Source organism: Rhinolophus sinicus, linkage group LG14 (genome assembly GCF_036562045.2).
Source record: "Rhinolophus sinicus isolate RSC01 linkage group LG14, ASM3656204v1, whole genome shotgun sequence".
Classification (NCBI taxonomy): domain Eukaryota; kingdom Metazoa; phylum Chordata; class Mammalia; order Chiroptera; family Rhinolophidae; genus Rhinolophus; species Rhinolophus sinicus.
Window position 1 is genome coordinate 42,974,874 of NC_133763.1, and position 26,203 is coordinate 43,001,076.

Below are 26,203 nucleotides of genomic sequence, written 5' to 3' on the forward strand. Positions count from 1 at the left end.
GCAAGGTAGTGTTCTTCCTGGCTTCCGTTCACTGAAATTCCTACCCCCAGTTACCCTAGACTGCAAATGTTTCCTTCTGGCTAGCAGCCTTTCCTCCGAGGAGTCTGGAAAGCACACCTGGCTAGAGCCAGCAAGCACTGCCCTGTCCCCAGTGTGGCTGCTTGTACAGTATCCTTTATCCTTCCTGTTAGAAGTGGCGTGCTGACCCCTAGAGTGCTGCCACTCCACACAGCCCGAGTTCTGGGCCACTGGGACCGGGCCCTTTATTCCAGTTTATTCTCCCACCCATTGCCTTGTTCTCTGCCCATAGTGGAAGCCAAAGACACACATAAACAAGAAGAGTTTCATTTTTATTCTTATCCTCACATGTCCACAGACCCGTGTTATGTGGAGAGCCTGCGCCTTTGGGCCACACCTGCTCTCTCTGTGGAGGACTTTACATAATCATGGTTCCCGGGACAGGGCAGGTACAGCAACTTGTAAGTCTCTACAACGCCTGTGCTACTATTCCCTGCTCTGTGTCACCTCTGCAGGAAATGCAGCTTTGAGCCCAGCTCTGAGCACAGAGGACGGAGCCTTCTAAAGTCTCGGGAAAGCTGATTCCAGGGACCCCAAACTCAAGACACCTGCTTGAAGCAAGACCTGGTTACCAAGTCTTGGAGGGCAGCTGTGGGTTCCGGGGGCTGAGAGCTTCGCTGATCCTACCGTGCTGGCAGGGGACAAAGTCCAAAACTGGCCCGTAGGTCTAGTCACTCCATTCACCTCAGCTTATTTCACAGTCTTTTCCCTTGATTTCTTCTGTTTCTTCTGTTCCTCATATTCAAGTATTTTCCGTTGGAAATAGCCTGTGCGTTCAGATACAGGTGTTAGAGGCACCTCATTTGGCCAGACCACTGTGATGGACTCGGGGAAGGATCAGAAATATCCTCTGCTCCCCATGCTCCCCTGCGACACCCCCCACATTCCTTCCCTGGGGATTCCCTGGCCCTCACAGACCCCTGGAGATCCAAGTCTTCAGTTTGGTCCTGAAGGAGGCCTGCTGGCTCATAAATAGAGCAAATTCTATAAAGCCCAGGGGGCATTTTCTTAGGCTTCAGGTTATTTCTTTCCAACTCCCTGATTCGATCACAGCTATTGTGTGGGCCTCTGCAGGGAAATGCTCTTTCCTTCCCTCCTCATCTGAGGGGTGAGGGCTGGCCACACCTGACTTGGGGGCAGTAGCCCTCCCTGGGCTTGATGGTAGGGGTGGCGACTGCTTACCTGCAGGAGGGTTCTTGCTCTTCTCGGCTTCCTGGATGAAAAGGGAGAAGAGCTGTGTCTTCACAAACTTCTTCACAAACCTGCGGTTGGTCTTGGAGGTCAGAGCCTTACAGAAGGCCCGCTCTTGGAAGCGGCCTTGCCCACTGGCTTCCCGCTTGATATAGGAAGCATAGTGACCCACAGTCTTGACAAAGAACTGCACGAAAGGGCCTGAAACATGCTCGTTGATTTGTTCGGAAGCTGCAGGGGACATATAGAGGTCATGTCAGAGGGTAGCAGAAGATGAAACTACCCAATCTCACCTCCTAGTGGCTGCCACTGGAGACTGAAAGCTCCAGGAAAGGGGGTGGGGTAGGGTTCAAAATTACTGATTGACTCATTAAAATGGGAGACTGGCTGTGGGTTCTCCACCACTGCTTAGGAAGAATCAAATCTCACTCTCAGACTTGCCCTAGAATCTAGGCTTCTGGGACTGGCCCAGGACTGCTCAGTCGGGTTCATTTCAGTTCCGGAAGGGAATGGTTGCGAATGATGCCCTCAAGTTCTTTGGAGAACCCCAAATCAGAGTGACCTAGGACTTACTCGGTAACTCATTGATCCCCTGACCAAGAGAGCCTAAGATGTCATCCTGAAGCTTGGGTGGTAGGATGTCTTTTTCGTCGCCAACCTAGGAGAGGACAGTCAGCTCAGAGGTCAAGGAGTCAGGGTGGAGGTGTGAAGGGCAGTGTTAGCAGGGAGGAGGAGGACATACATTCTGCACCCCCACTTCACCCCCAAATTAATAGGAGAGGAACAGGAGCGGTTTCTTGGTCTTCAGTTTGACTCTTAAGCATTAGCAAGTCTCTCTACCCCTGCGGTGCCTGGTTTATACCCCTGCTCGAAAGACACCAACACTGATTGTCTTGTGAGGTCATCTGTGTCTTGGTCTTTAGTGGCTCCTTGAGAGAGGGGAGGTCTTATTAGCATGGGCTCTCACTCAACAAAAGCACTTAAGTTTGTTGAAATAAGTGGAAAATGGATGAAACTAGAGTGATTGAGTTGGTGGTGGCCTGCAGGGGATCTGAACCCAGATACTCACTGACATTAAGAAGGTCCCTTCACAAAGATTCACCAACAGGACCTGAAATAAACACACAGAATGGCTTTGTCTCAGGAGGGTTGACCATCTCCATTTATGCCGGTGGCTATACCTTTCAGCCCAAGTAGCAACACAATCAGCATCTTTAATTCTCATTTCCTATCTGACACCCCTTTCTCACCATTCCGCTCTTTGGAAATCTCAGTTCTCTTTCTGGGGAAAGGATCTGAGGGTGTAGGAAGGAGGTTAACAGAGAGAGAGAGAGAGAGAGAGAGAGAGAGAGAATACGTATGGGGAAATCATAGCTGGTCACTCCCTTAATTCAACATTGAGTATAGTAATTGCTTCTATATAGGGAACTAGTACATGGCACACACGATGTGTCTTTTGTACACTTATTTAATCCTCCCAACAGTCCCATAGAGGTGGGTATTATCCCTATTTTGCAGGTGAGGAAACAGGTGTAAAGAAGTTGCTTGAGGTCATACTGCTAACAAACAGTGGAGCCAGCTCCCAAGCCTAGTGGGTGCCAGGCCTCAGAATTGTATCCCTCTGCTTGTACTCACCTCTAACTCCCTCCCTCTCTGGCCAACTTTAGGACAGGGATGGACACCTTTTCATGCTTGCGACAGCTTTATATGCAACTGCCTGGAAGTCTGTTCTAAAAACTCCCTCAGAGCTTTGGGCCTTCCCGCCGGAAACAGAGAGGGAAGGAAATGAGCCCAGGGTCAACAGGAAGAGGGAAGGAAAGACGGTGAGGAGACCCTGTGTCTACAGGCTGCAGGGGAGACAAGCCAGCACAGGGCTGGACTTTGGGGGCCCTGAGTTCTAGTACCAGCTCCCTCCCTGGCTGGGGGGCCTTCAGTCTCGACCGAAGGTTACAAATAGGCAATCCTGCTGGTGGGACTCCAACCTGCAGCTCTGTTTCTTTGATCCTCATTTTTCAATAATTGAATTAGTTTCTGGTATTTAAATTCAAAAATTTCACATAAAATTTGGATTTGTGGCTTCTCCTGAAAACTCGGGGACTCTTAACGCTGGTCCTCATTTTCAAGGATAACACTCAAGAGGAAACAGCGCAGCTGCCCCGTTGGGGCGGGGGACGGGGCATGTGCTCCACAGTTTGCCATAATCCCCCCAAAACCTGTGTTGGTCACTGAAATGCCTACTGGGCTCCTCCTTTCAGTTTGGGCCCTTGGTCTTGACAATAGCGCGAATGATCCCTCCATTCTCCCTTCTTCCAAATAAAAGGAAAGAGAGGGACTGGAAAGTGTGCCAAAAGCAGGCACTGTAATTATCCATCATCAGGGGAGAAAAGCTGAACTAGTCCAGGCCTGAAACCACTTGTGTACATCGGCTCAGACGCCTTCATTCAGGGAAGGCTGTTTGTTCGGGGGGGTTGGGAGGTAAGTGCGTGTGAAGAATTTTTTTGCGAAGTCATTCCCCAAAATCTTTTCTAGTATTTGGATATATTACTGTTTGTCTAGTAATCACTTCCAGAGAGCTTATGTGGGGAGTCAGGGAGCACCCCCGACTACCACCCTGGCCCTCCCCATACCATTTCTACAGAGCAGCTGCTGAGGAAGTAAGCAGGCCAAGCTTCTTGGATGGCAGGAGCTGCAGTATTGCTGGCCTTGGGGTGTCTTCCCGCCTGGCCATCAGAGGGAGGAGTTGGAGCTGCAGTGTCAGGAAGTTTCATAACTTCTGGGGTTGGGACATTTCAAGTCTTATTGCTAAACACGGGGCTGATACTCTGTCCCAGTTAGTCACAAGGCGAAGGCTCGTTCAAAGGGCATGTGTACTCAGCAGTTCTGAGGGCTGGGAAGGCCAGGACGCACGGACGGGAAACACTTCTTTCCTTCCCAGCAATACTGTGTAAGAAGGGCTTTGGTTCTCCCTGTGTGCTGGGTTCCATCATGGCCTGTGTGGCCTTGGAAATGTCAATTGAGGTCTCTGGACCTCAGGTATTTCTTATGTAAATGGAGGAAATCCTGCCACTAGGGCTGGTTCTATGCCTCTTTAGTAGTTTTCTTCTAGCCTCTCCCCTTGTTTGGCCCTTTGTCTGCACAGAAGGAGTCAATGGTTAATCAGGGCAGACATACATACCTAACTACTGTGTTTCCCCGAAAACAAGACCTAACTGGACAATCAGCTCTAATGCGTCTTTTGGAGCAAAAATTAATGTTAAGACCCAGTCTTATTTTACTATAAGACCAGACATAATATAATATAGTATAATATAATATAATATAATATAATATATATAAATAATTAATATAATTGATATAATTGATATAATTAATATAATATAATACCTGGTCTTATATTAATTTTTGCTCCAAAAGATGCATTAGAGCTGATTGTACTGGTAGGTCTTATTTTTGGGGAAACAGGGTAGCTCTTCTCGCTTGAGATTCCAGTAACATGCTATCTCTTGAAAGTTCCTACTAAAGCTCTAAGCAGAGCACATGTTCTGAGCTGTTATTCCAAGACTGAAGATAGATTTATGCTATGAATGCCCATTTTCACCACTGAGCCCTTTGGTGTGTCTGGGGCACTGCCAAGAAATAGGAAGCTGACAAAATCAAAGGGCTATATCCCCAACAGCCAACTGAGCTCTGAGCTAATCAGAAAGATGACTTTTACTACAAAAATCTGTACTTTCAAGACTCATCGTTTTTGGGAGGGCTACATTAGTTAGCTCACATCCAAGGAATGTGAATGAATTCCAACAGGGTGTGTGTTGTATAGACCAGTTGTGCTTATCCATCCAGATGAAAGACGGGACACCCCAAAGCCTACTCATTGGGACCAACAGGACTTGCACAGCAGATGACCCCTAAATAAGCAATGTGCTGCCCCTGAAGCCCAGAGGGAAATCCTTCAGGAGTAGGGAGCTGTGTCAGGCACCAGGGAGGGTGCTTTCGGCAGGTGACTTCCCCTCAAGTCCCTAGGAACTGGACACTGTCATCCCATCTTACAGACGAAGCAGCTCAGGCCTAAAGCAGTGAAAGCCCCGAATCATACAGCTGTTGTTAGTAGCAGAGCTGGGCTCCCAATCCAGGTCTGTCTGGCTCCAAATTCTGCCCCCTAGCTGCTGCACCGTACCTCTTCCATGGGGCTGTCCATAACTTCCTGCCGAAAACGCATTTGTACTCCAACCATGAAGGGAGTGGGGCAGCAGACAGTGGCCAGCAGGCTCTCGGGGACAACGGGGATGTAGGTGTGTGCCCAGCTGAAGGGGTAGAGCAGCGCGGCAGCAGCATGGATGCACTGAGACAGGGTGCTGGGGACAGGGCACAGAGAACGAGAGTCAGAGAGGCCTCCCCGTGCCTGCACCCCTGGCACCCACAGCAGCTGCTGCTACGACTGCTGCCTGTGCAGCCACACACACACACACACACACACACACACACACACACACACACGCACGCCAAGTCCGGGGGCCACGCTGCTCACAGAGCTGTCTCCTCCTCACAGCTGGGAGGGGAGGGGCAGAAACCAGAAGAGGCTGAATCTCCTCCTCTCATCCAGGATGGGGCCTCTCTTTGATCCTCCTGACCCAGTTAGTCTTCTCAACTCACTACTGGCTAAAAATAAAAGTGGCTCTACGGAGAGGAGGGAAGAAGAAATGCCTTCACTCAAACACATCACTGACTGTGCTCCTCTGGGCTAAGGCTACCAGGAAGTGTGAGACACTGACCCTGCGTTTACAGAACTCACAGCGTAGCCAGGGAGACAAACACATAAACATTGGGGTGCAGCAGAGAGGGGGAGCCTTTTTTTTCATCTTATGTCTATCCACACTCCAGCCCAGTCTTTACCGCTCATGGCTCCTTCTGGCCATGAAAGGTTATTGAAAGTTACCAGGTTGGTGCCTGAGTTAGCTGGGGAAATTCCTACATTCCAGGAACTTCTGCCCAGCAATTCCTACCCGGAAAGTCCCACAGAGGTGGCCTGGCTACCCTTTCCAGTGAAGCACCCCTGTGTAATTATTGCCTAAGTCACAATTCAGGCCCCCCTCCTCACCCATCCCTCCACATACACACAACCCCGCCTTCCGTCTTCTCTATTCTCTACTTGATTTCATGGCTCTTCATGTCTCCATGTTGCCCCCAAACCACGGCCAATAAAAACACAGATGTGGAAATCTTGTTCCAATTCTTGGTATCAAGCTATCACTTCCTGAGAAAGATTGAGAGTCTAGCCAAGGCTGACTGGAAGTCCCCTCCTTGCCGGTGCTTCAGGGACCTGATAAACTTGGGGTGGGAAGGAAGTGGGGAGTGGTGGGATCTCCCTGGAGAACTTGAATGCCTGGGATTTAAGTCCTGCCAGCCTTTGCCCGTGTCCAGACCATCTGACTCCTGGAATCACCTTCACTTTCTAAGCTCTGCTCTTTGGGGGAAAGGCCAGAATCCCAGCTCCAACTACCCGGAAACTTCTCATTTCCCTACAGGGCTGAGAGTGGAAGAGCTATTTCCACAGCCAAAGATTACACCACTTCCCTCAAGGGTTATCCCACAATGAGTGCCGTTTTGTTGTCACTGGTTTTTATAAGACTTTCAGTGCACAGACCCCACTCCCTACCCAAGCTTCCTCTCCTCTGAAACCCATGACATTCAACTGAACTTCTGGCCTAACATTTGGATCCCAAGCCTCTTTTTATTCTTCTACTTCCCTAAAATGTAGAACCAGGGTTGTCAGCCCAATATCATCAGCTTCCTCCCGCCCCACACATGAATAGAAGGCCAACCTCCCACTGTTTTACAATATTTTTTTCCTTCTCCATTCTGTTGCATGTTTCCCCATGTCTTTCTCAGACTCAACGCCCCCAAGAGGTAGAGCCCAAGACATGACAGCACCCTGCTCTACTCCACTGTGAACTTATTATAAAGAAGAACCTCCAGCATTTACCAATATGTGCTTGGCAGGGTGCTAAGGGCCTAACGTGAACTATTTCACTGACTCCTCCCCACGGCCTTATGAGGTACGTACAATCATTTTCTTCATTTTACAGACGAGGAGATCTTCACTTCGAGAAGTTAAGAAACTAACCGAAGGGGAACCACAGAGCTAGAGATGGAAGCACAGGGCTTGAAGCTCATTCTGCCGATTTCAACACCCCTGCTTTCGACCAGTACAGAGTTCTGCATCTCCTCAGGTCAAAGACCATGTCTTGTTTGTGCCTTCCTGATGCTTGCCATCTGGCAAACAGGTGACACACCATAAATGTTTGTTGAATGAGTGAATAAATGGATAGATGAGATGTGTTTGCCACTGAGGATCATGGGCCTGACCTCCATACCACTGTAGACCTTCCTGCCCTGTTCTCGCCCTCCTCCCCTCCCTCAGCCTTTCAAGAGCAGAATCATAGCTGCATCTACCCTAACTGGTCTGTCCCAGGGACACGTCATGCCCTTCTTCGAGCTGAATCAGAAACCTTCTTCAGGCTTAGAGAGAAATCCAGTTTGGAGGCAGAAGCAGGGGAATTCTGAGGTTTAGTGCAGATCAAGACCTGGAGGCAGAAGGGTGAGCGTATGGGTCCCACAGCCTGATTTCCGGGGAGGACCCACCGGCTGTTCCCTTGAACCCAGAGATGCCAGTTGGGTCAGGTAAGCTGCTCAGTGGCTGGACCCACCTGAGACCTTCTGCCAGGAAGATGATTCTTCTCTCCAGCACTGCAGAGGCAAAGATCTGCAGAATCTGTTCGAAACTGAGACAGTGCAACAGAGAACTAAAATCCACGTGTTCTAGGTGGGAGTCCAGGGGCCGCGTCAGTGAGATGAACTGTGGGGAAAGCAGAGGGGGAGGGTGTCACCACACGGAAACGTCATGCAGACCCCAGAATGCCCAGCATCTGCCAGCGTCCACTCCCTTCTTCCCCGAGGAGTGAACCTGATCCTGTGTCTCCCCCTCTGTGGTTTCCCTCTGCTTGGGGATAACACTGGTGTTGTCATCCCCAGCAAGGTGCTGTCTCCCTCGCTGCCCTCACTGAGCACACCCGCCTCCCACGCCACCCTTCACCACACCACCTCCTTCCTGTTCCCTGAGTATGTCACGCTCCTTCCTGCCTGAGGTCCTTCACAGGTTAGCCCCTCCCCCCCCCCGGATGCTCAGCTCCCTTCGTTTTCATCCTCCTTCCAGCCTCAGAAGCCTTCCTTGGCCACCTAACACGATATGTGTTCTCTGTCATTTCTCAGGCCGCATCCTGGTTTTTTTCCCTTTCATCACAACCATACGATTTTTAATTATATATTTATTTGTCTGTCTCCTTATTGAACAGCTGTCTCCCCCACTAGGCTTTTAGCTCCACGAGGTCAGGGGCCCCGTGCATTTTATGTGCCACTTTATAGCCAGACAACAGTAAAACTTGGTGCCTAGCAAGCATTCCATGCTTATTTTTTGAGTAAGTGAAAAAGCCTAGCCCCTCCCCTTGTTTTTACATGGGAAAGCCAAGGTTCAAAGGGACACACAGATTGCCCAGAGAACCAGGGATCAGAAGGGAACTCTTAAAACAATGTACTATTTGCTACTTTGCTTAAAACAACAGCATCTCCGTGGGGCATGGGAGGGGACTTAGGAGTGGGTTTGGGTGATAAGAAATAGACAGATGGAGGCCATAGGTACAGATACGGACAGACACAGGAGGATGAGGGTGGGGTGTGGGGGTAAGTGGCAGTTTGGGGGCTGGGGGTAAAGTCCAGTCTAGCACCAGGAACCTCAGCGTATGTGGTTTATTTGTGACAAATAAAAGTCTTGGTGGCTTGCACAGTGCCTAGGTCCTTGTAAGTATCAGGTTGGGAGGATCAGAAAATTTGGGTTTGATTTTCAACTCGGTCACTAATTCAAGCCAAGACCCAGTCTGTGCCTGGCTCAGTTTCTGGGTATGTTAACCCAGTGAATAGAAGGGCCGTGAGGAGGGTACCACAGGGGCCCTCTTCCCCATCTTGCTAACCCACCTCAGTGCCCGAGTCAGGGATGAAGCTCTTGAGGGTGACGGTCTTCCCAGGAGCAGGGAAGGCCGCCTCCCGGAGGCCCTGCATGAACGGGTAAATGACGGCCATGGAGATCTGATGCCTCTTCTCCACTTCATCCAGGATCTGCATGGAAAGGGACCACGGGAGGCATGCTTAAAGGGAGGGGGGAAGGGACCCCTGTGTGAGGCTCCCACACTGGTCCAGCCAACCTCATGGTATCTTCCAGGCCCCTCCACCAGCTGGTTCTCTCTCCTCCCGAGCAGACCAGTCTGCTGCTTATCTCTGGCTTTCTCCTAGCCTTCTTTAAATCTTCTCTCTACCCATCCGTATTCCTCCCTTCCCCTAACACCAACATAAACTAAATACCTTCCCCAGGAAGTCATCCCAGAGTGCACCCCTCATCCATGACGGTCCATGTTCACTGGTGCTGGTTGCAATGGGAGCCTAGAAGCCTGGGCCGCTTGGGTGCCCCTCTGCCTTCCAACTTCCACTGGTGACTCCCCAGGATCAGAGCCTGCCTCCGACCCTCAGAACCCTGCCCAGATAACTCATCACCCAAGCAAAGGCTGATGGAGTTGCCTGACTTCGCCCTCCAAGGGGCCTGCTGGGGGCAGAGCACACTGAAGCCCTTTCATGGCCATCGGTTCTTAGGGACTCCTCTCTGATCCCAACCCAGATGCACTGGCTCTCAGGTGAGCCCCAGCACAAGTCCTAGAGGCCTGAGCATCCCTTCCACCCTGGAAGGAGTCGGAGGGAGTCTGACATTGTATAACAATTGTCTGTTTCTTCACTGTTCTGTCTTTCTCCCAGATCCCCTCACTTGAGCCTCACACCAACCTGTGAGACAGGAAGGTGCAGGATCATTATATACATTTGACAGACGGGGAACCAGAACCGTGTAATGCCTAACCTGGGGCCCCTCCGACTGTCCTGTTCCAGCTGCTTCCTCACCTGACTGGAGGGGGAGCAGTGGACTCTCAGCAGGGGAGACGGTTCCCTAGGTTCAGTTCCCATTTTTCTCTAAAACCACGTCAAGCTCAAGCCCTGTCTGCCTCAGTGCTCCCACATGTACCTGTGCTGACCCCGGCAGTGAGGGAGGGGCTCCACCAAGGGCACAGGGAACACAGGCAGGGCAGGCAGCCAGGCAAACCTGGGAGCCAAACAGGCCTGACAGGCCGCTGCGGAATCCGGTCGCCGCCCTACCTTGGAGAACAGGCCGAAGCAGCCGATGCAGCTAATGATGCAGTACACCTTGGGGAGGCGAGGGCCAGGGCCAGCGGGCTGCGGGACAGAGGGTGTCCTTCAGTGCTGCAGCCTCCCCACAGCCTTTACCCAGCTGGGGCTCATGGGGACCGAGGCTGGTGTCTGGGGCTGGGGACTCTTGGTGAAAGGTGGGCTGGACGGAGAAAGGCCTGCTGCTCAGAGGACAAGCAGCAGGGAGGACAGAGTGGCCACTGCTGTGAAAAAAAGATGGCCTTGAGGGAGCTGGTGGGCTCACTGGCAGCACCAATACCATCTGCGGTCAGCAAAGGGAGGGGAGGGGCAAGCATATCACAGCGGTGAGGAAATGGCTCTGGAGCAGAGCACTGTGAAAGTGACTCGGATGGTGCCGAGAGCTAAGAACAGTTGTTCACATCTCGGTCCGTGCTCAGGGAGGCTGCCGGTACCATGGCACCGAGGCCTGGAGAGAGAAGGTGGAGAGGATCAGGGTACAGCCTCCCACAGAGCGGAGCTGTTGAAAGCTGGGGTGAGCAAAGGCCAGAGCGTGGCCAGCAGAGGTCCCCTGGATGGGTGAGGAGAGGCGTGTGCCCCGTTCCTGTGGGGTTGCACAGGGCACTAACATGGCTGCTGCTGCTGGGCTGTGCTCTCTCTACAACCACCCCTGCCAGGGAGCCTGGACTTTTGCAGCTGAGGCTTGAGCAAGCCCAGCTGTGGAGCTGATCGGGCTGCAGAGAGGAGGGGGCAGTTCTGAGCGGCACAGACCAAGAGACGCCTGCAGTATCCAATCTTCCTGCTCCCATCCACATTGGTCAGGACGAAGGAGAAGGTCTCCCTGAGGAAGAGCAGACGTGATTTGCATTTGCTCACTAGACTCTAAACCAGGAAGGTGGTCAGCATCAGGGGTGTGCTGAGGGGGGTGAGGGGGACAAAGGGAGCTGCTGATCAGTTAGTCATGAGAGTAATAACATCAGCCGTTTACTGAGTGCACATTGGTGTCAAGCCCCACATGCATCATCTCACTTAATTCTCAAAACAACCCTTTGAAGTAGGTGCCAGTATTATCCCTACTTCAAAGAGGAAAGAACTGAGGCTGAGAGCATGTGTCTCTCTCTCTCTCTATCCAAGGTCATTCAACTCCTAAGTAGTAAAGCCAAAATTCAAACTCAGGCAGTCAAACTCCAGGGCTCATGCTGTAAGGGACTTCGCCATGTCACCTTCTTAGAGGCCAAGGGCCATCTTCTAAGGCCAGCTTCTGCCAGGGGCAGAGTCAAAACACAGGAACGGTCACTTCTAGCACAGGGGAGAGAGTCTCGCCCTTCTCTGCGCAGAGACAACTGGTCAACTCAGTTAGCTAAGCTCCGTGGCCTTGAGGGCCCCCAGGCAACATGTTTATAAGAAATCCACTGCATCCCTCCCCATCAGGAGGAAAGCTGGCGAGAAATCAGCACGCACACCAAGTGAGGGGTGCACGGGAACCCCACGGCTCCCACGGTCCCTTCTCCCCCAGTCCCAGAGTCCCATCCCAGGGCCCAGAGGTTACCTGGGATACTCAGTGAGTGGTGCCCACTCATTCCCATCTGGGAAGCAAAACAAGGGGATGGCATTGAGCAGCCGCTCCTCCTCCTCCTGTTGGCCCCGAAGCAGGTTCTCCCGCTATAAGAAACAGGAAAAGAGGCGAGTGGATGGTGCAGGTAAGGGCCGGAGGGCTGGCACACTTCCACTGAGGCCCCAAAACCGTCTGAGAATCAGCTTTTCCACTGGCCTGGGCTCAAAGCTGCCTCTGCCTGTCACTCTGCACACGGACTGCACCCTGGGTCTGGCGGGAACAACCGCCCAAGGCTGAAAGAGTCCCTCCTGGGCCAAGCTTGAGTGTCCTGAGGATCTACATAGTCAGGAAGGGGGCCAGGGCCCCACTGAATACAGAAAGAACCAGAGACGGCCCGACTGCCAGCGAGGACCACGTGAGACAGATACCACATCAGAGAAGTGGCAGCTCAGCTGCTGCACCTTCAGGGCTAACGAGAAGGATGTCCTATCTCCACCCTGTCACCCAGCACAGGAGCAGACCAGGAGCCTGACGCATGGTGTGGCCACAGTCTGAGCCTGGCCACCAGCTGTGTGCCTGCCCCACCCTCTCCTTCCCACCTGTCCCTGAGATGGGGTTCCGGAAAGGTAAGCTTTCTACAGAGAAGGGTGACTGGCAGTGGAATCTGGAAGAACGAGGAGGTAACTAAAGGGGCAGCAGAAGTAGCCTCGTTTCCCAGCTAGGAAGCCTAGGTCAGCTCCTTACAAAGAAGCCAGACCTAGATTCTGGGGGTGATAACAGAACCCAGGGCTGGGCCTGCAGGGAACAGGAGCGGTGAGCTCCGGGCAGCTCCAGACTCAAGCCCTGGCAAGGTGGGGAGCGGGAGAGGGCACCCCGCCCGCCTCTCAAACATCCTCCTGCCTCCTCCTTCAGTCCTTACCTTGGGAAACTGGTAGGTGATCGTGGGTTCATAATCCTCCCCAGACCGCTTTTTCTTTAAGGAAACCACGAGGAGGTATTCAAAGAAATGCTGTCCTCCAGCAAAGTTGGAGAGGCAGTGCTCCCGGGCCCTTTCTGGTTCCTTTACAGCTTCCCCTGGACTGTCCTGGGCAGATCCTGAAACCACGACACAGGGCCCACTCAGTATCCCTTTGATCTGTGCCCTGAGTGGACTCTGCGAGGCTCCGGGCAACTTCCACACCTCAAGGTCATGCTGCCAACGTGGAGGTCCCTGGAGCCAGCCCAGCATCTCAGGTCCTGGAACGGGACTAGAGCCAACTGGGCAGTTTCCATGCCTGCCCTGGGGAACGTGAAACCATGGGGAGCCAAGAGGACAAAAGAAACCACTTATCTGGAAGCCAAGGAAATGTACTGGAGAGGCCACATGGGAGGTCACGCGGCCGGGGGTACCGCAGAGACTCTGCCTACCCACAGGGTGCCCAGGGCAGTACCTGAAACAGTATGCCCTGGCGAGACCTGTACTCACTAAATCAGAATAGGCGCCAGGGCCATGTGGCTGTGACCACACCAACCTCCACAAAGGGCATGATGGGATCTAAGAACCAGCAGGGGAAACCTCCCAGGCCTGTCACATGGGGGACGAAGTGGTGGTCAAGATATAAAAGGAAAAAGAGAAAGAAGCATTTCAAAGAAGAAACATCCGCATCGGAGAGAGTCACCCTGGAAAAAAGCAAATGGGTAATCCAGTGCAGACCTGCTCGGAGCCAAGGCAGCCGTTTCCGGAACAATCTGCGCATCCCGCCTACCACTTGTCCTTCCATCTTTTGGGGCCTGCGGGGCATGGAGCACTGTCCTTTCCTCCAACACAGACTGGCTACAGAAAGCCTGAGAAAGGGGCTGCTGCTTCCGTGTCCGACCACAACTCTGTGAAGCCAAGCCCGACGCTGTCTTCCAAGTAGGGGAGAGCAGTTTCCATCGTGTGTACCCAATGGTTGAGCAAGAAGGATGTGACAGGACCCAGGAAGGTGGCAGAATGCCCGCAGAGGCAGCATCCTGGCACTGCAGCTCAGACCTCAGCTCCTCCCAAGAGCCCCAGGGCGTGGTGAGACAAAAGGTCGTGAACAAACACCTTCAAGGCCCGGCTGCTTCTGGGCTAAGGGCTTGAATTCTGAGCTGCAGAGCATACAACGAACAGCCGATAGCATCAAACCGTGGGTACCGGTACCTCCCTGGTCCCAAGACAGGAATCTTATATCCCCATAACTTTGATTCTCGACCTTTCACTTCTCAACCCGGTCAACAGCAGCAAAATCCCCCTGCACGGCCCCTTGCCACACAATGGAACTTACACAGGACCAGCACGCCCCACAGCCAGGATGCCTCTGCCTTCCCGGATTAAGATCAATAGACTTGGCCCATTCACGATCAAAAAGGAGAAATTATTCTAGCAAGAGGAAATCTTGGAAATCAAGACAAACCTAAAAGCCTCCTGGCCCGCTGGTGAAATAGTGAGCACAGTTTGTCTCTGAGCTGGAGAGGTCCTGATAGTTCAGCAGAAATACAAGGGTGTATCTCTCACCCCTGCGATATGTCCTAAGACGGACTTCTCTCACTGGGACCTGGTCCAGGGCTCCAGCGAAGAATCCCTTTTGCAAATAGGAAGCACTGACTCAAGACATTCTCTTCTCCTGGCCTGCAGTAAGGGACGGGTTGCAGCAGCGTGAGAGTCACTCGATGGCAGCGGAAAGCATCTGGGTGATCTCCACCCCACCCCCACTCCTGCGAGTCTTTTTTGCCTGTTCAGCCACATCAGCAGATCTGCCCAAGCTAAAAGCAGAGCAGCTGGCCCCTGGGGCTCTAGTGGTGTCTAGAGCCTGTTTCTGGAGGCTGGGGAAGAGAGAAAGAATAGCAATAAATTAACTAGATAGGATTCTCACTTGAGTGAATAAATGCACAGGGTAAGAGAGAAGGCTATGAAGCTGTGCCTGAGGAGCCAGGAGGCAAAAGAGTTTGGTGCCAGCATTTGCACTCCTGCAAAGAATTAGTAGCCCTCTGGAAGAAAGAAAGAGGGATGCTGGAGTAGAGGAGGTGGCTGCCTTGCTCTTAAGAACTTCAGATTCTGCTTTCGTGAGACTAGTAAAAGCCAGCACTCAGTGGCCCAGACACAACTCCTGGGGAGAACCCCCATCACGGTAACTAAGGATGGTACGAATACTGTAATGATGAGAACACTAGGAGCTGTCACCACGCTCATTTGCAACCTGCAGAGGCTTGCTGCACAATCCTCACCACCTGTCTGAGGAACAAGCATCTTCCTAATACAGATGGGGAAACTGAGGCACCGAGTAATTCAGGGTTAGTAACAGAATCTGTTGAGGGTGGGAATTACGCGATTTCTCTGCCATGCTCCTGCCTTCTGGTTGCAGTACACACCAAACAACCCACAAATGTGGGAAGTCGCCTGTGTGCAAAGGGCTTTGAGAACCAAAATCCTTTCACTGGCCATTCCAGAACCTCAGGAAATTATTCCTTTCCCCCAAATCCTTTGAGTTGCGATTTACAGCCCATTTCCTCCTGCTTTTGAATCAGAAGAGCCAAGAGAACAGCAAAACGCACAAACTCAAAACAAAATTAAGTTACTAGACATTTGAGCTGAGGCCCAAGAAATCCAGAAAAAGATTGCTTTCTCCTGCCTTTCAAAGGGGATTACCAGCAGAAGAGAAAACAGCCATCACACACACGTATTTCATATAGGTCACCTCATTTAATCCCCAGTGCCCTAGAAAGGAGTTATTACCCTGAGTGTTTAGTTGAGGAGGGAGCCACCCTTTCTAAGGAAGCCAGCAGTCTGGTTACACTTGTTCCTCCACCAGGAAGCGCCTCCCACAGCCACCTGAGGAAAGTCCCAGACGGGGCTAGAATACAGGTGAGGGGAGTTTCTGGAACCTGGATGGCAAGCTGGCCCTTCCTCTCCTAGCTCACCTGCTGTCAACCTGGGACCACCACCACTGCCACGCCTCCCCACGAGGATGATTTACACGTGTGTGTGTACACACACCCCTCCTACCCCACATTTGCCCTATGGCCAAAAGGACAAAAGGAGTAGGAATGCTCCAGGAAGGTGGAGGACAGATGGAAGGTATGGAATATGAGGAGGGCACACTCTCCTGACCTGACAGGTGCCAGACCTCAGGTCAGGTAGTACTAGCTGCTCATCTTCCAGTTCCTCAGTGACCAGGAAGCTCCTCCAGGCTCAGTTATCAGCCTGGTTTGGGGCCAGGGTGGGTGGGAACAACTGCAATGTCCCCTCCGAGTTGCAGGAACAAACCCCTGCCATTCACAAGGACTTCTCAGGGTTGGGGGAGACCAGGAAAGCCCGGGTCAGTGCTGTCCAGAGAAGAGAGGACACCAGCTCCACCCTGCACTCTGCTCCAGCCACTGCACAGGCCCAGGCCTCTGAACCCACCAGAGGTCTCTGACCTCTTTGCCTTGGTGGGATGGAATGACCAAATACTGGAACCCCATGTTTAGGGAGAACAGCAACGGCTGGGGGTGGAGGGCAGGGGTGATGGCAGAAGAAGCACTGATCTCACCCTCAGGTCTCCCCGACTCTGGGGCCAGTAGTGGGGGGGTGGGGGGGTCTCACTCAATCTTTTAACTTGCCAGTGTTAGAAGGGGTGGGCTGTCTGTGAATGACCCCTGCTTACTTTTGCAATTGGCTCCTTTCTCATCAGAAGGTGGGACCAATGAGCAAAGTAACTGAGGGTTATGCTCAGAGGCCACAGGACTGGCTAGTGATAAGTAGCAATAAATGTTTGTTGAGTGAATTAAAAAACGAACGAATTCCTAATTGTCTTCCTTCCAAAGTCCTGCGCCCCTACTAAGAGAGGAAACAAATATTAACTTCTAATGTAATCCCCATAACCCTGGACTGGGAGAAATAAGAATCCTCACTTCACTGATGGGGGCGTTAAGAGAGGCGTGACTTGGGTGGTTCACACACTATGGAAGCAGCTGACCAGGAGCCACCCCAGCTCTCCTGGTGGCCACACTCTCCAGGGCCACTTGATGTCCTTGGGTGGGGGTGGTAAGTCGTCCGGAAGATCAGCTTTTCTGGCCTGTGGCTAGTTGCACCACAGGGTCGAGTGCTGGGGGGGGGGGGCTGATCCCCGCGGGGTGGGGCGGAGTAGGGCGGGGCGACGGGCACCCCCGGGCCGAGGCAGGGTCTCCCGGGAGGACGCTCCAGGCACACTGCGGTTGCACCACAAGCTTCCTGGCTGGAAGTACACGTGGCCCCGGGGCCCCACAAAAGTTTCCTTTGCCCGGCTGCCTCACCCCCACCCTCGCTGGCCTGGCCACTCATCTGACCTTGGACACCGTCCCCACCTCGTCCTGTCCACCCCTACCTGCGCCTCTCTCCCCTCACCTGAGTCCTGCCCTGCCCTCCCGAATGCCCCGCAGACTTCTCGGGATCCCGACCCTCCGCGCCGCCCTCCCCGGCCCCCGCGGCGGTCAGCCTCAAGTCCTGGCCCCGGTCCCCGCGCTGTGTCCGCACTCTTGCCCCACGCCCGGGCCCGACACTAACCCCCACGGCCACGCTTCAGTCTCAGGCTGGCTCGGAGGCGGCGGCCGAGTCCATCCATGGCCCCTCCAGAACCCGGCGCCGGCTCCCACGTCCGTGCCGGCCCCGCCCCCCGGTGCCCGACCTCCGCTGGCCCGACACTTTCACTTTCACGCGGGGGGTGGCAGAGGGAACCCGCCCGGGGCGGGGCGGCGCACCTTCCGGACTCGGCCCAACCCCCGGCGCACCTGGGCGGGCCCGCTCTTTGCTCAGCCCCGGCGGGCGCCTTGAGGTGGCAGAGGGCGCTCAAGGCGCGTCCGGGAGGGGCGGTGCCACTCGCCCCCACCCTCCGGGAGGCGCCCCAGGAAGCTTGCCTTTCCAAACCCCTCGGTCTCCAAACGCGCGGGATCCTCTCGAAGTCACCCCCTACCTCCGTGGCACTGGCTGGGAGTGCCCTGTGGGTCCCGGCGCACCTTCCAGGTGGCTGCGGACTTAGCCCAGAAGGGGACAGAGTTCTCAGAGTGGTCACATCTTTCCAACCCCTCCATCTCTGCCCCCGCAACTGCTTTAGCTTCTGACCATTTACAGATCATTTGCCAAGTGTCCTTCCGCCCGCGGGGCACGTGTGCCTGCCTTACTCTATTCCCTGTTCCACTTCCTCCAGCGAACCAAGGGGAACTGGGCCCCATGGGTTCCTGAGCAGGGACTGGAGATAGGGCCTAGGGTCCTGACCCTGCGTTCAGTCCAGCGTGTTGTTTTTCTTTTTAATTTATTGGGTACTATTGGTTAATGACATGAATTTCAGGTGTACAACTTTGTAAGTCTACATCTGTATGTACTCTATAGTGCGCTCACCGCTGGAAGAGGTCTAGTCTCTTTCCTTCACCATGTATTGGACCCCTTTACCCTCTTTGTCCTCCCACACACCCCTTTTGCCTCTGATAACCACCCTTCTGGTGTCTGCATCTATGAATTTGGTGTTTTTGTTTGTTTTATCCTTCAACGGATGGTTGGATAAAGATGTGGCACATGTATACAATAGAATACTACTCAGCCATGATAAAGATGAAATCATGCCATTTAGGACAACATGCATGGATCTCGAGAGCATTATGCTAAGTGAAATAAGTCAGACGGAAAAGGGCAAGCACTGTATGATTTCACTGATATGTGGGATAGAAACAAAAAGCAACATATTGTCCTGCGTATTCTTGGGCAGATGAGCGTAATGGGGATAAATTCCACCCTGATCCCAACAGAGATGTGAAAATTAAGGAACAGAAAGCTCTTTGTAAACTCTTATGTGATTCAAATTTAAGGGATGCTGATGATGACGGTGGTGATGAAGACAGTACAGCCTTTCTGCTCCTTCTCCACCCTTCTCTCTTTCACTGGCTTCCAAACATGCCCAGACTTCAAGCTTCAGTTGCCAGGCATGAATATTTGCATCTGATAAGCCTCACGTGCTCCCCAGGGTTCTGCCCTGGTCCCCCTCCCCCTCTCAGTACCTGCATCTGTAGGGTAGGAAGGCTGGAGGCAGTGTAGAGTCCTTCTGCAGTTTCTCCTTTCACAGAGGGTTCAGCCTGACTTTGAGGCGTGGGAGACAGAGGGAAGAAGACGCTCTGGCAGGAAGATGTCTAGAGACATGCCACCACCACCCTCCACCTACAGCTTCCTTCCCTTTCCCATGCATGGCCTCGGGGCGACTGTCCTGTTACAGGCTCTGGGTGAGCAGGAGTGAGGAATCCAGCCCTGGTATTAAACTGTCTGGTTTTAGCCCAGAGTTTCCAAAAGTCACCTCTACTCTGGGCCTATGCAATTTTGTATATAATTACAGAGTCTGTTTCTGTTCCGTATTCTCAGTGTATTCCCTCACGGAAAGGCATATCTCTTTCCCAAGAACTTTCTCTTGGATGCACCTGTGTCTTATGCATCTCTGTGTACGTTTAGAAGTAATTCATGATAAGCTTGTCCAATTGGTTGAATATTATTGTGCCCAACCTATTTTATGGTGGTCCCAACCAAACTACTTCCTTCCTTTAAAAACGGATGAAGAAAACAAAAAACAAAACAATACAACAACAAAAACTAATGAAGACATATGTGCACATGTACACCAAAACGACAGGGATGATCATGGAAATCTTATTTGAAATCGCCTCAAACTGGAAGTAACCTGAAATATCCATAAACAGTGAAATGGATGAATTGTGGCATCTTCTTACAATGGAGTACTATACAGCAGTAAAAATGAATAAACCACTGCTACAATGACATGGTTCTTTCACACAAACATAATGCTGAGCACAAAAGCCAGACACAAAAGAGTATGCAATGTGAAGCTCCATTTATATGAAGTTAAAAACAGGCAAAACAAATACATGGAATGAGAAGTCAGGATATTAAATTTAGGGAGGGAGGAGAATGTAATTGGGGTAATACCATAGGGCTTTTGGGTGCTGGTAATGTCCTATTTCTTAACCTGGTGGCATATACATAGGCATACCCACTGTGTGATCTTTCTTTGCGCTGCAAACTTCTATGCATTTTTCTATATGTATAGGAGACTTTAATTTTTACATCAGGATGTTAGAATGACATAAATGGAGGTCTAAACTATTAGGTTGGTGCAAAAGTCATTGTGGTTGTGGGAGGGATATAAATGATAAACGTCTAAGTTTTGCTTTGTCTTGTGCACCTGAAACTAATTAAAAAACAAATTAAAAGAAAAGAACTAAGGGGGGCGGGGGGTGGGGGGTGGGAGATGAGGGTAAGGGGGATCGAATATATGGTGATGGAAGGAGAACTGACTCTGGGTGATGAACACACAATGGGATTTATAGATGATGTAATACAGAATTGTACACCTGAAATCTATGTAATTTTACTAACAATTGTCACCCCAATAAATTTAATAAAATAAAATTTAAAAATAAAAATAAAAAAATAAAATTACATTACCAATGTTAAAAAAAAAAAGTCATTGTGGTTGAAAAGGTTAAAAACAATTGCAAAAACCGCAGTTATTTTTGCACCAACCTAATAGTTGAGAATAAATTGAAAAATTATTGGGATGTAAAGGAGTAGAGTTACATTGAAATCTACATTTTTGAGAAGTGTGTGCGCATGTAATAATAAGAAAAACTTCATTGGTTCATAGTTAGAGGGAGATTTGGGTTTCAAGTGATGGATTAATATGGGAGAGATTAGAATGTAGTTATGGGCATTAGGGGAAGGAACCAGCAGAGGCGAGATGCAAGAAAAAGTAGCAGGTGGAACAAGATCTGAGAAGAGGGGGAGCAGGCGGAAGTCAGGATCTCAGGTGGAAGATTGGCTTTAAACGGGAAAAGCGTACTTTATTTGAGGGGGGAAAAGAGATGAGAGTGGGTGTTGCGTCCAGCACAACACGGGCAGTGAGGGTGCGAGAAGGGGCGGCTTTGGTTTAAGTTTTAAGAAAGAAACATACAGAGACTTAATGCAGTTTAAATCTCAGAAGGCCAGGGGTCTCACAGTTCTGAAAGACTGGAGCCCAGAATAAAGCCGCCTGGAGGTTTTTATTGGTAAGTATACAAGGGAGTAGCAGTGTTTTTTTTGGCATGGTCTGTGGGACTCACTTACCACGTTATAGAAACAACCCAAATCAATTATGTTGATCTTCAAACAGCCGAAGCAGAAAGTCCTTGAGGTGAGGTATGCAATTCTTTTAAGGGACATATATTACATGTTGAAATTGTTTCACAGAGCTGAGCAGAGAGAGTTTAATCTTATCACTCTCAAGACTTTTCTCACAATTAGGTGAGAGGGAAAAGTCAGAGCCAGCAGCGGCTTTTCCTGGGCAGGGGGAAGGGGAGACAAGGCCCCTTCCCAAATCTTTCTAAGGCAGCTCATGGGGGGGGGGTCTCCATGGGGTTCCACCTGGCTTGAGTTGCCCCCCCCCGCCCCCGTGGTGAATCTTACTCGTCATTGGCTGCAAACCCTCTTTTGAAGACTAAATAGAGAGAAATATACAGTCCCAGAGACGCACAGTCTCACAGACAATTCTTTCATTAAGGAAAGACATGGGATGGGGGGGCAGCCTGCTAGGCTGTTGTGTGACAACAAGTGGGTACAGATGTGATTAATTTGTAGAGGAGGAAGTGGGAAGTTAAAAGTCAGAAAAAGAGGCCCCGGTTTCTGCTAAGAGAAAAGAGTTTTTTCTTGTAGCTACCACCTCCCACTCTATCCCTCAGGTTATGCTCCCAAAGTCTGGCTGCGAGGGGAAGAAAATGACTCCAGCCCTCCTTTCTTGAAGGACTGGAAAGGGAGTCCACAGGCAAGTTTTATTCAGGGAGGCAGCATGGCACAATAGGATGACCTTGGACAAGCCCTAGCTGCAGATTACTTGAGGCATTTCCTGAGGTTTTGTCTCCTAAGATCATTAAATCACCTTGCAGGGTGGTGGTGAGCACTAGACAGAATCTATTTGGAATCCAAAGGTCCAAACTTCACACATCCCTTTAATGCTCCGGTCACTGCAGTCTCAACTGCATCTCTTTGAATGGCAAAAGTACTATGACCAGGCTCCTGTTTCCGGTTCTTCTAAGAAGTCCTGAAGATGTACTTACATGCTCCACAGGCCAATTCTGGTAGTTGCTTGCCATCAGAGTCCATCATAGGGAGCCAGCTCTCACTTCCTCCTTCTGCAGTTGTGCCCACTTGTTTCAAGACAGACAGCAACAGCTCTCCCCTGCGCCATTTTGCCCAACCTGGACACTGACCGGATCTCCAATTCCACACAGAATAGCTAAGGGAGAGAAATAAGGTTTGGTATGACTTGGCTGAAGGCTTTGTGGTAAGAGAAGGATATTACAGAAGACAGAATGTAAACATGAAGTCTTACTATTCTTGGGGTCTGCAGAGACGTCCTCTCCTCGCCTGCCTGCCCCATGTTGCAGGGACCAGATGACCTGACTGTGATAGAAATGCCCTTGAGTCAGTATTCACGTGTTCCAGAGTGATTGACAATGGCAGTGTTTATTATATTCAAGGGAGAACCCCTTTCACAAGATGTGATCTTGTCCTTAGGCACAAAAACACCAGACCAACAACAACAAAACCAAAACAAACCTCCAAAGAATGGGTCTTTCAGGGTGGAATAACACTATCAATAGTCTTGTATACTTCCTCTTCGTAGCTGGAGGTGAACGAAGCTCAGCTACCTCTCCTTCAAGCCATCTTGCAGTATTGGCTTCCGATCTGTGAGAAAAGACTTGGACAATATCCCGTACATCAGCCAGGAATAAGCAATGGTGGCCAGGATTAGGAAAGAGAATTTGAATATTGGAAACAAAGGTGACCTTTTACATTAAGAAAGAGCTCCTGGAGTCAAACTTCTCAAATCTCTCTCTTCTAGACAAAGGTCCGCTCTATATTTGGATAACCTTGACCAAACCTTGACACCCTTCCCCCACCCCATTTAAATCAGATCTTCCTGTTACAACCTCAAATCACACCATTTCCTTAAAGCACTTGCAACGATCTATAGTTACACATGTATGTCTGAGATGAATTGTTCAACTACCCTCTCTTTTTCTAGAGTCATCCCCGGGAGGCATGGATCATATCATGTCTCTTTTGCTCACCTCTATGTCCCTATGCCTAGTACAGTGCCAGGCATACCCTAGGTAATCAGTAATCAGCGAATATTTGAGTGGATAAAGGGATGAATGAATAGATAAGTAATCTGCCCTAAACTTCCATCTCTAAGGAGACAGAAAATTATTTGAAACATTTTTGCTCTTCTGGGTTCTACTCAGGGCACACATTTAGGTGGCTTAAGACACATTCTGCCTTTTCTCTTTGCTGGCAGTCTTTAATCAGAGATGTATCAGATGGGTAGAATCTGCTCATGGCGGTCCCAACCTCCTTTCTGGAGATGGATTTGCAGAGGACAGGTGACACAGTTCTGACCAGTGAGAGGTCAGGAGATGTCTATTCTGGTCCAGGGGAGATCTGCTGGAGACTTTGGTATTGGTTTCTCTAGAAGAGATGGTGCTTTTCCACCTCTGGACATCACTGGGTTTGGATGTGATGGCAGGAACTGCTGAGATAAAGCCAGCACACTCCATAGGACGGGGCAACACACTCCCGGAGTAAGTGGGGCGGGAGCCAGGTACTGTTGGCAGGAGCCTGGAGCGGCCTCCGCTCTACCCTTCTTGTTACCTGAGATAATAACTCTGCTTCTGAATTAAGGCAGTGGGCTTTCTAAATACATTTTGCATGGCATCCAACACAAATACACGCACATAATATACAAAAACCACAAAAGGGGCCGGCCCGGTGGCTCAGGCGGTTAGAGCTCTGTGCCCCTAACTCCGAAGGCTGCCGGTTCGATTCCCACATGGGCCAGTGGGCTCTCAACCACAAGGTTGCCAGTTCAATTCCTCGACTCCCACAAGGGATGGTGGGCAGCGCCCCCTGCAACTAAGATTGAACACGGCACCTTGAGCTGAGCTGCCGCTGAGCTCCCGGATGGCTCAGTTGGTTGGAGCGCGTCCTCTCAACCACAAGGTTGCCAGTTCAATTCCTCGACTCCCACAAGGGATGGTGGGCTGTGCCCCCTGCAACTAGCAACGGCAACTGGACCTGGAGCTGAGCTGCGCCCTCCACAACTAAGACTGAAAGAACAACAACTTGAAGCTGAACAGAACCCTCCACAACTAAGATTGAAAGGACAACAATTTGACCATTGTTCCCCAATAAAGTCCTGTTAAAAAAAAAAAAAAAAAAAACCACAAAAGTTTTACAAGGCAAAACCACCCCTACTACATGTAAGGCATTTCTTCTTTTTCTTCCATTCTATTATTGCATTTTAAAAAATACAGAGTGAGGTACCCTAAAATGATTTCACCACCCCAAACTGTGTGTGACTTGCAATGTAAAAGAATTGGGGGTTTTCTCATGTTGTTCCCTGCGGACTCTGGAGTCAGACTCCCTGGGTTGGTAACTTCCCAGCTCTGTAAGGTACCAGCTTTGTTACATTGGACGAGTTTCTTAACCTCTCTGTGATTCGGTTTTTCTCCCATTTCATGGGGGATAAGAATGGTACCTACCTCCTAGGGTTGCTTTAAGGATTACATGAGTTAGTATATGGAAAGTGCTTGGAATGAGAAGCCCTTGGAAGAGGTCTGAACAGAAGACTGAAGATGTCTCACAAGGATGAATGAGGCATGGTTCCTCTCTTCACAGAGTTTACATTCTTGTGGGAAAGATAATGTCGAGGGGCTGGAATTAAAAGAAACACAAGGCAGTCGAGGAACATGAGCGAGAAACATGCATCCCAGCCCACAGGATTTAATCTGTTAATAAATTCCAGAAGGTGGGACTGGGAGATAAAATGAATTGTGAAAATTCTACTTCCTTTTTAAAAAATGAATAGGCTACTTTTTAGAGCAATTTTAGGTTTACAGAAAAATTGAATGGAGAGTAGAGACTTCCTCTATACCCCCTCCCATTCACACCCAGTTCCTCCATTATTAATGCCTTGCATTTGTGTGGTACATTGGTTACAATTGATCAGCCAATATTGAAACACTTGTACTAACTAAGGTCCGTGGTTTCCATTAGGGCTTGCTCTTTGTCCCATACAGTCTGTGGGCTTTGGCAAATGTGTAATGACACGCACTGACCCTTCCAGTGTCGTATGGAATGGTTTCACTGCCCTAAAAATCCCCTGTGCACCACCTACGAATTCCTTCCTCCCTCCCTTGGAATTCCTGACAACCACTGAGCAATCCTTATGCCGTCCCATAGTTTGGCCTTTTCCACCATAGAATCAGAATCAGACAGTATGTAGACTTTTCAGATTGGCTTCTTTCACTTAGCAACATCCACTTACTTTTAAAAAACACCTTTCTCCATACAGAATAGATTCAGAAGAAAAAGAACAAACAGAATTTGAAAGTGTCTTTTTTGGCACTATTCAGGGCTCTGGAACCAACAGGCATAACCAATTTCCTTACCAGCGACTGCTTACTAATATTTGTTGGACTGATATAAATAAAACCCTAGCACTATGACGACCACATTAGCACGTGGTCAACATGTCACAGTTTGAGCTGCACTACCGTCCTAACACCTAAATGACACTTAAGAATTTCCCGGTTCTCCTGGCCATTCACTGAATAGGAACAGATAACTCTCATGGATTGAGCTCTTTATTGTCCAGGCACGATGCTGAGCATTTTAGAAACATTATTTCAAATTGGCATTACCTATAATCCTTTGAGTAGGTATTACTATCCCCACTTTATAGACTCAGAGATGTTAAGAAACTTGCCCAAAGTCACAAAGCAGAGAAAATGAACCTTCAGTTCTCACCCAGATGGGAGCCTTATCTCCGGATTCTTGGGGGACCGCTGAGGAGCCTACCAGCACTTGCTGTGGCATCTTCTGCAGAGCTGACAAGTGGCCCAGAGCCTTCTGTGATGTCCTCAGACAGATATCCTATGAGATTATAGTCAGGCCCATCTGCTCACTGCTCCGCAAATGCCCTACCTTCCACACTGAGAAATTTCCCCAAGTATATGTGGTTTTGTTGTTTCTTATATGGGACAGAGGCTCATCGTAATAGGTGTCACAGC

At 50.5% G+C, this 26,203-nt stretch overlaps 1 protein-coding gene and 1 long non-coding RNA gene across 4 annotated transcripts; both read right to left on the minus strand.

Moving 5' to 3' along the window:
• Positions 1–331: 331 nt before the first annotated feature.
• Positions 332–18,161, minus strand: DENND2D (DENN domain containing 2D). Of its 3 annotated transcripts, none has more exons than XM_019730442.2 (12): positions 18,013–18,161; positions 13,002–13,177; positions 12,077–12,189; positions 11,299–11,368; positions 10,519–10,596; positions 9,298–9,438; positions 7,977–8,125; positions 5,447–5,624; positions 2,339–2,380; positions 1,843–1,927; positions 1,261–1,500; positions 332–845 (listed from the first exon to the last, which is right to left on the minus strand). In XM_019730442.2, exons 1-12 carry the CDS (start codon positions 18,128–18,130, stop codon positions 769–771), a joined length of 1,467 nt encoding a protein of 488 aa, XP_019586001.2. In that variant the 5' UTR covers positions 18,131–18,161; the 3' UTR covers positions 332–768. The 3 variants fall into 3 exon arrangements, with proteins under 3 accessions (XP_019586001.2, XP_019586002.1, XP_019586000.1); XM_019730443.2 differs by lacking the exon at positions 18,013–18,161 and adding an exon at positions 17,607–17,840; XM_019730441.2 differs by lacking the exon at positions 18,013–18,161 and adding an exon at positions 13,776–14,414.
• A 2,567-nt stretch (positions 18,162–20,728) lies between these two features.
• Positions 20,729–25,272, minus strand: LOC141568606 (uncharacterized). The gene is made up of 3 exons (XR_012491775.1): positions 22,689–25,272; positions 22,462–22,532; positions 20,729–22,365 (listed from the first exon to the last, which is right to left on the minus strand). It is a non-coding gene; the product is annotated as an uncharacterized LOC141568606 (long non-coding RNA).
• Positions 25,273–26,203: the final 931 nt, after the last annotated feature.